At 40.5% G+C, this 12,786-nt stretch overlaps 1 protein-coding gene and 1 long non-coding RNA gene across 2 annotated transcripts; one reads left to right on the top strand and one right to left on the bottom strand.

Moving 5' to 3' along the window:
• Nucleotides 1-7,609: 7,609 nt before the first annotated feature.
• Nucleotides 7,610-10,353, bottom strand: LOC108279341 (uncharacterized). The gene is made up of 3 exons (XR_001815496.3): nucleotides 10,222-10,353; nucleotides 8,313-9,157; nucleotides 7,610-7,858 (listed from the first exon to the last, which is right to left on the bottom strand). It is a non-coding gene; the product is annotated as an uncharacterized LOC108279341 (long non-coding RNA).
• rpl37 (ribosomal protein L37) lies at nucleotides 9,620-11,949 on the top strand. The gene is given in 4 exon segments (NM_001200132.1): nucleotides 9,620-9,635; nucleotides 10,255-10,390; nucleotides 11,265-11,349; nucleotides 11,851-11,949. Coding segments are annotated over 4 exon segments (294 nt in total). The 5' UTR covers nucleotides 9,620-9,632; the 3' UTR covers nucleotides 11,921-11,949.
• The last annotated feature ends 837 nt before the right edge of the window (nucleotides 11,950-12,786 follow it).

Genomic DNA, 12,786 nt, shown 5'->3' with positions numbered 1-12,786 from the left:
TTTTCAGGATTGAGAACATACAGTACTGACAAAACTGAGTAAAACCTAGTACAACACACAACTCTCATATAATTGTCCAGCCAGCACAGCATGCAGTCATCTTCCAGTTAAACATGTCAAGAGAAAAACCGACGATGCTTTAACATCTTCTAGTTGAAACATGCTAACGTGCTAACCCAACATGCTAATCCAACATGCTAATCCAAATGACATGCCGACTTTTTTGTCGAGGGCACAAACACGATGTGCTACATTCAAATCTTTTTTTTGAAATAGAGGATAAAGACTATGTCTAAAAAGAGTTGTCCCTTCCCCTGGGAATTCATCTACTTGTTTGCTTTTGTTTTTCAGTGTTAATCCACTTTACTATCATGCTAGCTACAACTTTTTAGCCTAGCCTAGGTGTTCCCAAACCTTTTGTGCAAACAACCCCAAATGGACATTATGAATATTTTGTGATCCCAAGTATCAACAAGTCCAGATTCTACATGTATAATATAGGACTACTGTAACATTTGAACATGTCATTATGTTAGTAATGTCAGGTCAACCCAGTCAATGACCTTCACTTTCCCACCCTGCATCGCAGCCTACAAGCATGGCCGCCACGGACTCCATTTCCCAGACCACACACCTGGACTCAATGACCTCATTACTCACACACAGTATTTAAGGATTTGTAGCCCTTTCACTTACCTACGCACCATTCCTTAGTGATTTTCACAATACCGAGTCTTTTTTCTCTGCCTCATAGATACCTTGTTGATTTTGTGCCTGATCTCTGTCTGTGCCTGTTATCTGCGTATATCACATGCCATCGGGAGCAACTCGCGGTTCAGTGTCTTGCCCAAGGACACTTCGGTATGCGGAGTCACGTGGGCCGGGAATCGAACCGCCAACCCTACGATTAACGGACAACCAAGAGTATCTCTCATGACCCCATTTGTAAATCAAGCGACCCCACGTGGTTGGTGCCCTTAGTTTGGGACCCGCTGGCCTAATCAGTCAGGTTTCCAGGCAACCAAACTCCAGATTTATCCTTTGTGTCAATCACACCCTCACACTGAGTCAGTCTCAGCTTCATCCCGAGTGAAGAAAGCCCACAGACTCACAGTAGGTGGGATATTTGTACTCCTAGGTGTGTATTGTGTCGTGAAGTCCAGCATGTTTGATATCACAGTGTTTTTTGGGGGTTTTTTTTGTATTAAGTGGTTAACTATTATCTTGGGAAATGATGCATACTGATGTCAGTGTAGTTGATTTTTTTTGTGGAGGTCGCGCTTTATAATCCAATATCACATCAAATATCAGATGCCAGCTTCATCATAACAGGACGTTCAAAAGGGGTTGCATGAAAGAAACAACCGACAAAAAACGCAGAATCTGAACTTCACCTCATCGAAACGACATGGGGTTGTTAGATAAGATAAGACATCTGGTCATTTCCGCATGTGCTTCGCGAACAGATCTAAATATCGACCATGGGTTGATAATAGGTACACTATGATAGAGACACTATGTAGTTAGCCGACTAGACTAGCATCAGTCCTGGCCTGTTATAGGGCACTAGATTCTAGCCCTGACCTTTTTTCATGCAGACAGAATTATACGTGCCTTGCTGTGGGCAGTAGAATTCTTTCCTGATGAGTCTTTAGAATCCACACCCGGATTGACGCTAATGCTTTCTTACGTTGAAGTTGAAAAAACGCATTTTGTAAAAACGCTTAATTAAAAATTGAATTGATGTACAAATGTGAGTGAATCAGTTCGTGAAGACTCTACGTCTGTTTCCTTTCGCACGCTAGGAGTTAGAAATAGTTCTGATACAAACAGTTAGTGATGCAAAGATGTATAAATGTGTGTTATATTCCAGAGTACGTCAAGATTACCCTCATTCCATGACTCTTTTCAGCTAGATTTTTTGAAGTATTTAAGTGTTTTCATTCATTCATTCATTTCTTTTCATTAACCGCTTTATCCTGGTCAGGGTCGCGGTGGATCCGGAGCCTAGCTTTAGGAAATGATAGGTGGTATTTTTATTCCTGACCTTTGAAGACAAGCATCATGACTCCTGTCTGCATCCAGAACAACCACACGTTTTCTAAAAGCTCAAACACACACATTAATACAGAGATGAACACTGTGTGTGTGTGTGTGTGTGTGTGTGTGTGTGTGTGTGTGTGTGTGTTGTGCCTGCTTAGAACAGAGAAATATCAACCACTGCACATGGGATCCATTACCGAGATAATGATAATCCATTTCGGTGTTCTGCACACGTTTGAAGAGTGCGGTGGGAAAAAGAACAAAGCAGCTCAATGCGGATGAATCATGTGACCACAGAAAGACATCAGGGATCGCAGGTTTCAATACATTTATAAATATTTAACCGATTTACATGATACAGTCGCATCAATATAATCCAGAATGGTTTTCAATTCATCATTAATCTTTCCATTACATCAAAATCTTTGCAATATATTTAATGCATGTGTTTGTGTGTTTGTCGTGTTCGTTTCCTAAAGATCGAAAGCATGTGTGTTTGCATGCTGTGCATTGTTCTAAAGGCAGGATACTTATTTATTACAACAACAACAAAAAAAAACCTATAAGAATCAAATCATTTTCTTGACATGAGATGGGTACTATGTGCTTGTGCACTGTTTATGTGTGTAGCTATGCAACTGAGAGAGCACACTTGAGAATTATGTCAAACGCTAGTTTCCTGGAAGGTTACAAAGGAGGTTTAATTACATTCTTGAGAAGAAATACAATTTTTTTTTTTAAAAATGACCTGGAACGAGAAAATGGACATACCGGGAAGCACAAAGCATATTTTCCTGTAATGCATTGTAAAAACAACAAATAAAACAGCCAGCAAAAACAGTCCTTGTTGAGGGAGCTCTGTATTTCCACAAAGAGCAAATCTTGTTTTAAAAAATAATATTGATCACCATACTTCCAAAAGATCCATCCATCCATCTTCTATACCGCTTATCCTTCAGGGTCGCGGGGAACCTGGAGCCTATCCCAGGGAGCATCGGGCACAAGGCGGGGTACACCCTGGACAGGGTACTTCCAAAAGATATTCCCTGTATTTTTGTTTTGATGATGATGATGATGATGATGGAAAGCACCGTCTAAATCTCTCCTGCTTGTTCAACTGAGTTGAGATCTGGAAACTGTGACGGCTGCAGCATACATCATTTTCATATTCATCAAACCATTCAGTGAGGCGTCATGCCCTGCAGATGCGGCGTGTCATCCTGGGTGAGACCGCACCCATCACTTATAGTTATAGTTATTGTCCTTGGTGTGAACGGGCCTTTATGAGTACAAATTACCAATTAGAACCGTGTATTTGCAATGTTTAGGGCACCAGTGGCCTCTGTCATTGAATCGTGTTGATATTTACATAAAGGTTTACATAAATGGCCTTAAGTAAAAGGATGACGTCATTTTTTAGTTGTCCAATCATAGACCTCAATCAAGGTCTCTTGACGTAGCGTTAGTCTTACGTAGGCTATGCACTGGCTCCATGCACCGTGCTAGTCTGAACACAGACTACTATTCAGAAACTCCTTGTACTTTGAAGGCAGCAAAATGTGTTCAACCCCGACTAAAAAGTACAACCCGGACTATATTCAGCACAGTTCAACTGTTCCAGTGGATGAAAAACCACAGTGTGGTAAGTGTGATGAGGTTTTGGCCAATGACTCAATGGAGCCTTCTAAAGTTGAACATCACCTTCAGAGTAAGGATCCAACATGTGTGGGTAAACCAGTGGATTTATTTATTTATTTTTTTTTTTACCAAAGCAGGCCATGGATGACTGGCATTCGAAAAAAAAGTGGGTTGCAGTGGGCAAAACTTTGAGAAGCCATGCTCTAAGGTATAGAATTGTATTAAAACCATGTCACTCATTTATCCACTCATTTATCTGTCACCATCTGTATAGGGTGGCCTTTGCATGGTTATGTCACGTCCATAAACGAAAACAAAACGCGCTGGCTGCTATATCAGGTGTGTGTGTGTGTGCTGAGGATGGTGGAGTGTTTGTTGCTTGTCCTTACAAGAGTTGCTGAGAATTTAAACTTGTCATCTAGATGGCTGCTTTTAATCTAGATACTTCAAAACGCAATCACAGGAGGAGAGCCTGCAGTCAAAAAGGGAAAGCGACAGAGCCCGTGCTAAAACGAGAATAAACATCGGCATGGATTTTGAAAGGTGACGAAAACTCCGAGATCTGAAGGGATTGAATACTGATGAAGAGATGGCGCTCCCCCCCCCACGGAACAGGTAAGACATTTCAGTGGCTCAGTAGGTAGCTAGCTATCAGTAGTGCACTTGTTCACTTGATTCAGCTAGGTATTGAGTTGCTATGGTAAATGTGGTAAATTGCACTTATTTTCTGCTAGCTATGAGCTACAGCAACTCACCTCTACACCAACCCCCCCCCCCCTAACCATATCATATAAGAATTAGAGCTAATATACAACCCATACGTACACCTCAAACCATCAGATTTATCAGCGCAGAGGAGCAGTGCTGAAACACAACTCACTTAAAATAATATAAAAAACCTCCACAAGCAGCTTGCAGCTTTATGTTTCAAACAGAGATGGCGATAGAGAGGCAGAACTTCAGCTTATTTGGTTGCATGATTTGCTGTCATTTTTGGTTCTAGGTTTATTCGGGTCAATTTTTATCTTGTGTTCTGCATGATTTATGGCCTGAGTAGCCTGTATTCAATAAACTGCATATGTGAGGTTCTAGACTGATGTCTAATTGTTAGACATCACCTGACCATAAACACAATACACTCGTACGATAAACAATTCCTGAAGGGTTCTTTGGATGGTTAATGGTTCTAGCTTTCCAAAAGGGGTCTATTTGTAGCCTTTTCTAAACTGGAAACTTTTAAAGGGTTCAACATAAAAGTTTAAAAGGTTCAGCCAGAGGCACAGTAGGACAAAATGTAGAGCCATTTTCAGTGCTAGATTATTTGTATTTTTTTTGGGTGGGTGGGGGGGGTGGGGGTGGGGGGATGGGTACTGTGACATGTATGTGCTTTCTGTGAGTCTATGCATGGTAATGTGTCTTTATACGTTAACTCTGATGGAGTGGAATATGTGGATTAATGGTGTGGCGTATTGAAGCGTGCGTGTGTGAGTGTGCATTTTTGTCTGTTAATGTCTTTCACAGAACCTGAAGGTAAAAACCAGGAATGGCACAGAATCCCCTCCCCACCCCCCTCCCCCCGTTCGGACATCAGAACATTTTCACAAACAGGAATAGGTTTTTAATGTATCAGACATTCAGCAAGATTACTCATTTTTATCCTCTGTGACATCTGGAATAGTAAAACTAAGATTTGAAAGCGCATAAGAGCAGGCTGCCTCGCTAGCGTCAAGTTGTGAAGCTGTTCAATAGGTAGAAGATCTTCTGCCATAGAGAATTAACAATATGTAAATACCTGTGAATAGCTTTATTTGTATGTCCATGTCCAAGCCATATATAATACAAATACAATTACAACAGCTGTAGAGAAAATTAATACGCACTGTCACCAGTTTGGTTCTAACAGTTCAAGAAATAACACTGGTCATATGGAAATGTTCAATTCCACAAAAATGAGCTATACGAAGAAATGTAATCTGACCCAGTAATAACAGAAATGTGTACACTGAGTTTAGACCTAAGATATATACAGTATATTATATATCTGTTAAATTATTAAATTAGTTATAAAAGTCCAAACAGATAGGAAAAACATGTTTAAATGAGCAGAAACTGTATAGTGTACACTGTTACTGAGAATATGGGCTGTTTTGGTTCTTTTTCCAACTCCATAGAGAGCAGTAAACTTGCCATCTCATACATAAACCATCAAAACGCGCACACACCATGAACTAGCGCATCTCAGATGCACACATTCCCACATGGTTTGTGTATGTGTGTATCGAATCATATATTTCCCCTGGGGCCTAATAAAAAAAAATTACACTCACCATGTGTTTATGCAATGGCTTGTGAATATGCGACCGGCTCTTTTATTAAAGAGGAACTTAAGCACCTTTTCAAAATTTCCATATAATGTACTTGCTAAGTGGGGGAAAAAAAGTCTTTGTTGAAAATACATTGGTTTCTCTGCTCAAAAAGTTATATGAATACCAATCCATGTGGCACATACTCAAGGACTGGATTCAACATGTTAGGAGGTGAGACAATGGCAGTATTTTGGTTTCCGGTTTTGTCTATACACTATATGGCCTAACGTTTGTAGACATCTGACCATCGCACCCATAGGTCCTTTTTGAACATACCATGTCAGATGTAGTTTCTCTTGGTTCCTGTTATATTACCGTCCACTCCTCTAGAAAGGCTTTCTAATAGATTTTAGAACATGACTGTGGGGATTTGCCCATTGAGCCACCATTAGTGAGGTCAGGCACTGATGTTGGGTGAGGAGGCCCGGGGTCGCAGTTGCCATTCCTGTTCATACCAGAGGTGTTCAGTGGTGTTGAGGTGAGTGCTCTGTGCAGGCCATTCGAGTTCTTCCACTCCGACATTGACAAACCATGTCTTCATGGACCTTGCTTTGTGCACAGAGGCACTGTCTTGCTGGGACATGTTTGGGCCTTCCCAGTGAAGAGAAATAGTAATGCATACAAAGATGTCCTATACAATTGTGTGCTCTCTCTCTCTCTCTCTCTCTCTCTCTATATATATATATATATATATATATACATAATTTTTTTATACAAAGTTAACATTTATGTTCTGTGGAAGTGGGCTGTCAGTCAAAACCATGTGTCATGACTAAGCGAGTTTGTTCAAATTATAGTCCACACACACACACACACACACACACACACACACACACACACACACACACACAGAGACAGAACATTTCTGTGAGAGAACATTCAGTACTCAAGACCTGAATTTCACTTATCTATGGACCTAGCCATTAAGGGACAGACACACAAATGATGTACGCAATTATTCGTTGATTTTTGTCAAAATAAAAATAAATGACATTAGTCTTTATGAATCTAGCTGTAACTGTGTTTCCTGGGAAATGGACTGAGTCTGTCGCTGAGTCTGAAATGACACCCTATCCCTATAAACTACACAAGTTAGTAGTGTTTACACTGTAATTAGTCTACCATATGTGAACTAGGATGTTATCTGCCGTTTAGATGAAGTAGACACCTGGACACTGAGGCAGTAACATCATGTTTAAAGGCGTCCTTCCACAGATATACTATTTGACATATTATTAATGAAATAACAGATCTGTCAAGACCTGTTTAAAATGAACGCATGCAACATGCGAAATTGCATTACAGCCTTCTTCAACTCCAAAATACACTAAATACATTTAGGTTTGCAATATGAACCCAGGTTAGAGATGTGGTGAAAATAAAGCTGCTTTACAAGAGGAAGTCTGTAAATCTCTAACACTGCTGTTAATGTCAAGAAGGAATTACGTAAGGAATAAAACACAAGAGTGTGTTCTTTTATAGGAAAATAGTCAAATGGTGTAATGTGGCCCAACACGAAGCAGAGTTACCACCCTGAAGGTAATTCTTTTTCTCTAACAGCATGTCTTGAAGTATTTTATTCCTCTTATTCCACAACAATTTGCCAATGAGTACAATTTTTAATTGATTAATGAATGATTCGACATACATTTAATCATTTCTATATACGTTTAATGTCGCATATCCATGAGACGAGTTTTTTTCCCCCCTCTCTCTCTTGATAAGACAAATAAAAAAAAACAACCAAAAGTGTAGCATGTCATGTTACGGAGTAACCAGGAAGTGCAAAATCCTCTGTCCTGAAGGCTCTCCTGTGGAGGAAAACATCCTGGCATTACAAAGCACTGACACTGGATACTCCTTCCATAAATATTAAATAAACATCTCCTCACGGAAAGTTACAATACATCAAAATGATATGTTAAACAATACAATTATTTGGCTTAGATCACATTTTCCCCAATCCTGGTCCTGGAGTGCCCCCTGTCCTGAACATTTGAATGTTTACACTGCTCTCAATCGTGAACTTCACCTCAGGAAAGGCTGATAATTAGCTGATTAGTTGAGTCAGGTGGGTTTGGAGCAGGAAAAGCACTAAAATGTGCAGTACAGAGGGTACGCCGGGACCAGGGTTAGGTAACTGTGGCTTAGATTATGTGGAGCATCTGCCATACGAGACTCTGTGAATGAGTTGAACAAGAGCATTAATATAAACCTTATCTGAATTCCAGCAGGCACTACTGTAAGAGGGTAGCGGCACTGTACCTGATTGGATCCTGAGTTCGGGCTGCCATCTGTGTGGAGTTTAGCATGTTCTTCTGTGTGTCTGTGTGGGTTTCCTCTGGGTTCCTCTGTGTCCTCCCGCCTCCCAGAAAACCTGCCGGTATGTGGATTGGCTATAATAAATTGCCCCTAGGGAGAATGAGTGTGTGATGTGTGTACATAGTGCCCCAAGGCGTATTGCTGCCTCTCCAGCAGTGTTCCCAGGATAGACTCCAGATTCACCAGTTACTGAAGATGAATGAATGAATGAACTACTATCAGAGTTAAAGAACACCTTCTGACCTATTAGAATAGATGGAAGGATCCATGGATAATATACCATGTACAGATAATAATACATGGCCTAATGGTGTAGTGTAGAGTTCAGCAGGGTAATTGTTGTGGAGAAGCTGGCCCTTGTTTATACTTTCGACTGCTGGTTCTGATAGAGGATTCAACAGCGTTATAATGGTTCCAGCACAGTTGAGAGTTTTCTCTGAATCAACTCGCCATTTCAGGACCAGTGCATTAGGCCAGAGGAGACCTAACTATGCTGGTCTCCCTTGTAATGGTTCCAGGGGAACCACTGCTATCTTTCTAATGTCAGTTAGCACTGAACTGGTCTAACTTCAGCTTGACAATAAAGAGAAACAAACGAGTTTACGTACAACATGCATATTTACATATACCGTCTACAGGAGTTACCAGATCTGGAGAATGGCCATCGTTGAACGTGTGACAATGTCATACTGAAGTTTCCGCAGTTTGGGAAACCACGTGACGCGTTCCCAGACGCTGACTCGACGTGATGTGGTTTGGCGCTCTGAGCTCTTAGATGTTATCGCCCCCTGGTGGTCAAAATTAATACGAGACTATAACATGACATTCACACATAGACCGTGTTCACCTCAACAGTTTTTCTCCTGCCATTCCTCACTTTCTGTGCTCGATAGTCTTTCAGCACATGGAAAATAAGAATGACTTAAAATAACTTTTAATATTTAAAATCTGAAGATAACCTCAGCTTTTTTTAAAAAAAAAAATATTATTTATTCATTTTTATTTATTTTATTTGGTGTAGTCTATAACACCCCTAAATTCTAAACTATAATAAATAATATGAAACCTATTATGTGTATCCTAAAACTAGAAAGCCAATACTAAACTCTAAATAAGCGAATTATATATACAGATCAAAAGATCACGAATCGCTCGAAAGGATTCAGGACCCATTTCGGTGTTACACCGAACGCAAACCCGGATGTCTTTTAGTGCTACACCAATTCCTTTTCCGCCCTCTTTCGACTCTCATCTGAGGAAAAGATGGTGAGTTTTTGGTCGCCGCATCGCCCAAAATCTTCCAACATCTGCTCTTGTTCACTTTAATATCGTTGTTTCGGCGTGGCTTTTGTATTGTAATGATATTTAGAGTCGATTGACTTCGATATTTGACAGGATTAAGTGTAAATACATAAATTAGATACACTTTGTTGTAATGCACTGGCTAGCTAGCTTACGTTAGCCGTCTCTGCAGCAGACCAAGGCTAGTAGCGTTTATGCTAACGACATGGTCAAGCGGTTTCATTTTTGGAGTTTACTATAGTGAGGCTGGTTAATGTTAGAGAAATTTTAACGTTATAAAATCCATTTTTCAGGTGTGTGTGTATATATATATTTAACGCCTGGCTGTCTTCACTTACGCTTCCTCACAGAAAGTTGGCAAATACTTGCCTTTCGCCTGTCTTTCTAGAAATTTTCACCGGTTCTTAAGTTAACATTGCCTTAGGGACACTTTATGAATGCTGTTATTATGACTCAAATGTTAGTGTTCTAGTTAGTTAGAGGACTATTAAGAGATATGAAGCACCTAATTCAACAGAGGCAACCAGTGTCCAAACCTGTGAATTCTCACCTGAGATGTTAACTGTTTTTTCCTCTTCTCCAGACGAAGGGTACGTCGTCTTTTGGAAAGCGTCGCAATAAGACGCACACTCTGTGCCGCCGCTGCGGCTCCAAGGCCTATCACCTGCAGAAATCTACCTGCGGCAAGTGCGGTTACCCTGCCAAGCGCAAGAGAAAGTGTGAGTACTCGCCTCTTTACAGTCCACCATGGTGCCTCTTTGTTTTGGGGATTGAGAGAGGTCAGTGGGACGGGATCATGACCATCTTTATGTGGTATAGTGGTAACTGAGATTAAATAAAACAGATGATCTGCTACAGCGGCTGCCACGGTTCATGTTGAAAACTAAACTGGAGTTGCTGGCTTGTGTTGGTTGGTATTGCCGTAGCGTTTTCCGTGCTCGGTCGGATTCGCTGAAATGCTTTGCAGGGTCCACATCCTCACCACGGTCTCAGTTGTCGACCCTTTAAGTTTTGGTCCTTTATGGGCACTTTAATAGGCGTGTTAATAATTGACCAAACGATGCTGCAAGATGCTATTCAGAAAAGCAGGCCTATGTAAGTCTGTGAATTTGTACAGAGAATCAACAGTGACTCATTTTGAACCTGTAGCTTTTTGCATGAAGTGCACATTTTTACCTGTGATGGTTTCTTTGTAGAGAACATACAAGTACCACGACATTTGGTTTTTAATTTTTCAGCCTTTAAAGTTGTGACACTGTTCCAACTCGTTACGTCTGCTTGTAGTTTAGGTAAACGGTAATTAATGTAAAGAACCCGAATATGCACGGTTGCACAGTACTTCTGTGGTGTATTCGGTCTTGAGGAGAAGAAACGAGACGACGTCCAGATTTGTGTTCGTGTTCTCCTTCTGATTCCCTGTGCTGGAGACTCCTTGACGTGCACGTGTGTTTGACCTCGCAACTTCGTGTCGCTCAAAGTGTTTAATAATCCGACGTGTGTTAAGGAATGAATAGTTAAAATGTGCATGTTTTGGGGACCCTGCTCTGTTCATGAATTTGTGTTTTAAATGTATGATTGTTTTTGTGTCTTTAGATAACTGGAGTGCCAAGGCCAAGCGGCGCAGCACCACCGGAACCGGCCGTATGAGGCACATGAAGGTCGTGTTCCGTAGGTTCAGGTGAGTCTCTTGGGTTCGAAGCCGGGAAATTCACAAGCGTCTGCTTTTATTAGGGCTAAATGAAGTCTTTGGGGTTTTTTTTAGAAGGCTTAATAAAACAAGGTATACAAAGTAAAGTATTCATTTCAGCGCTAGAAGAGTTTGTACTTCATTTGTTCAGGAGGGCTCACTTGGGAGAAAATTCAAATTCAGCCTGCAATTATATTTACAAACAAATCTTCCATAATGAATTGCTTTTTGCCTGTCTGGTTAATTACCCGCTTCTGTTGAACTGTGTCGCATTTCTGGGAAAAACCTGGCCGTGTATGACAAACTTGAGCTAGTTATCAGTATTTTGAATTGAGGATGCTCATTCAGTGTGACCATGCTAATCTTATCTAAAGATTAACAGTCAGATCAATTTGATTAATGTTGTACTTGAGTGAGCATGATAAATCATCATAATAGAGCATGTGTTAATCTGTTCATTTTTACTCATTGTGTTCTACTTTATTTTTACAGGAATGGATTCCGTGAAGGAACCGTGCCCAAACCCCGACGGGCAGCAGTGGCTGCATCCAGCTCCTCATAATACATGCCCCCAATAAACATGTCAACAACAAACACGATGCTTTGTGGCCTGTTTATTAAACCACTTGACATCTTTTGACGTGTGTGTGTATATATCTTTTGATTTTGGTGTGTATAAAGCAGTTCTGACCATGTTTGGTGAATATAGCTTTTCTGTGTATTTGTTCAAATTAAACACGTCATTTACCTTTTTCCCGTATGCTAGGCTAAACTTACACCACGTTTAAGGAAAAATCCCCCTGAATGACCAGCATGACAATATAACTAGCATGGTATCTTCAGTGGCTGCCGTGATTTGTATAGGGGAGGTGATTTTTGTATTTAAACTTTTCACAGGCGTGTTGGTCTCGCTTCACTTTGATGGCTTCCCCACCCCTGAATATTAATTAACCGAAAAATTAACAGTGGAATCAGTAAGCATATCACAAATATTTAAATATAACCGTGAAAATTCTTCATGGTGGAGTTTTCTAAGTTAGGATAGTTGGTCGTGACTATAAATTTATTTAAAACATGAATGTATATACGGAATAAAAAAACACTGGTGCACCAAGAATACGAAATGAATATTTGAGCATGATTTCTGTGGTGACTCCTAATGCTCATACAGGTGCTAGGCTTGGTATAGATGATCTATAATACATTATTAGCCATACTTTGCTTAAACCAGCTCCCAACCGGCACGATTTGACAAATCAGCTGATTAATAGCCATTCCTTAATTGGAATTTGCTGGATATTGCTGTAGATTAGTGGTCACCAACCCTCTTCCTGGAGATATTATTTCCTGTAGACTTAATTTCCAGCTGTTCTAGTGCCCACCTGGCTGTCCAATCATCGCCTTAGGAAGTTATTGATCAACTAAAAG

The sequence above is a fragment of the Ictalurus punctatus genome, chromosome 18, assembly GCF_001660625.3.
Source record: "Ictalurus punctatus breed USDA103 chromosome 18, Coco_2.0, whole genome shotgun sequence".
Classification (NCBI taxonomy): domain Eukaryota; kingdom Metazoa; phylum Chordata; class Actinopteri; order Siluriformes; family Ictaluridae; genus Ictalurus; species Ictalurus punctatus.
The sequence above is the reverse complement of the archived record's forward strand: the minus strand, read 5'-3'. Positions and strand labels throughout refer to the sequence as shown.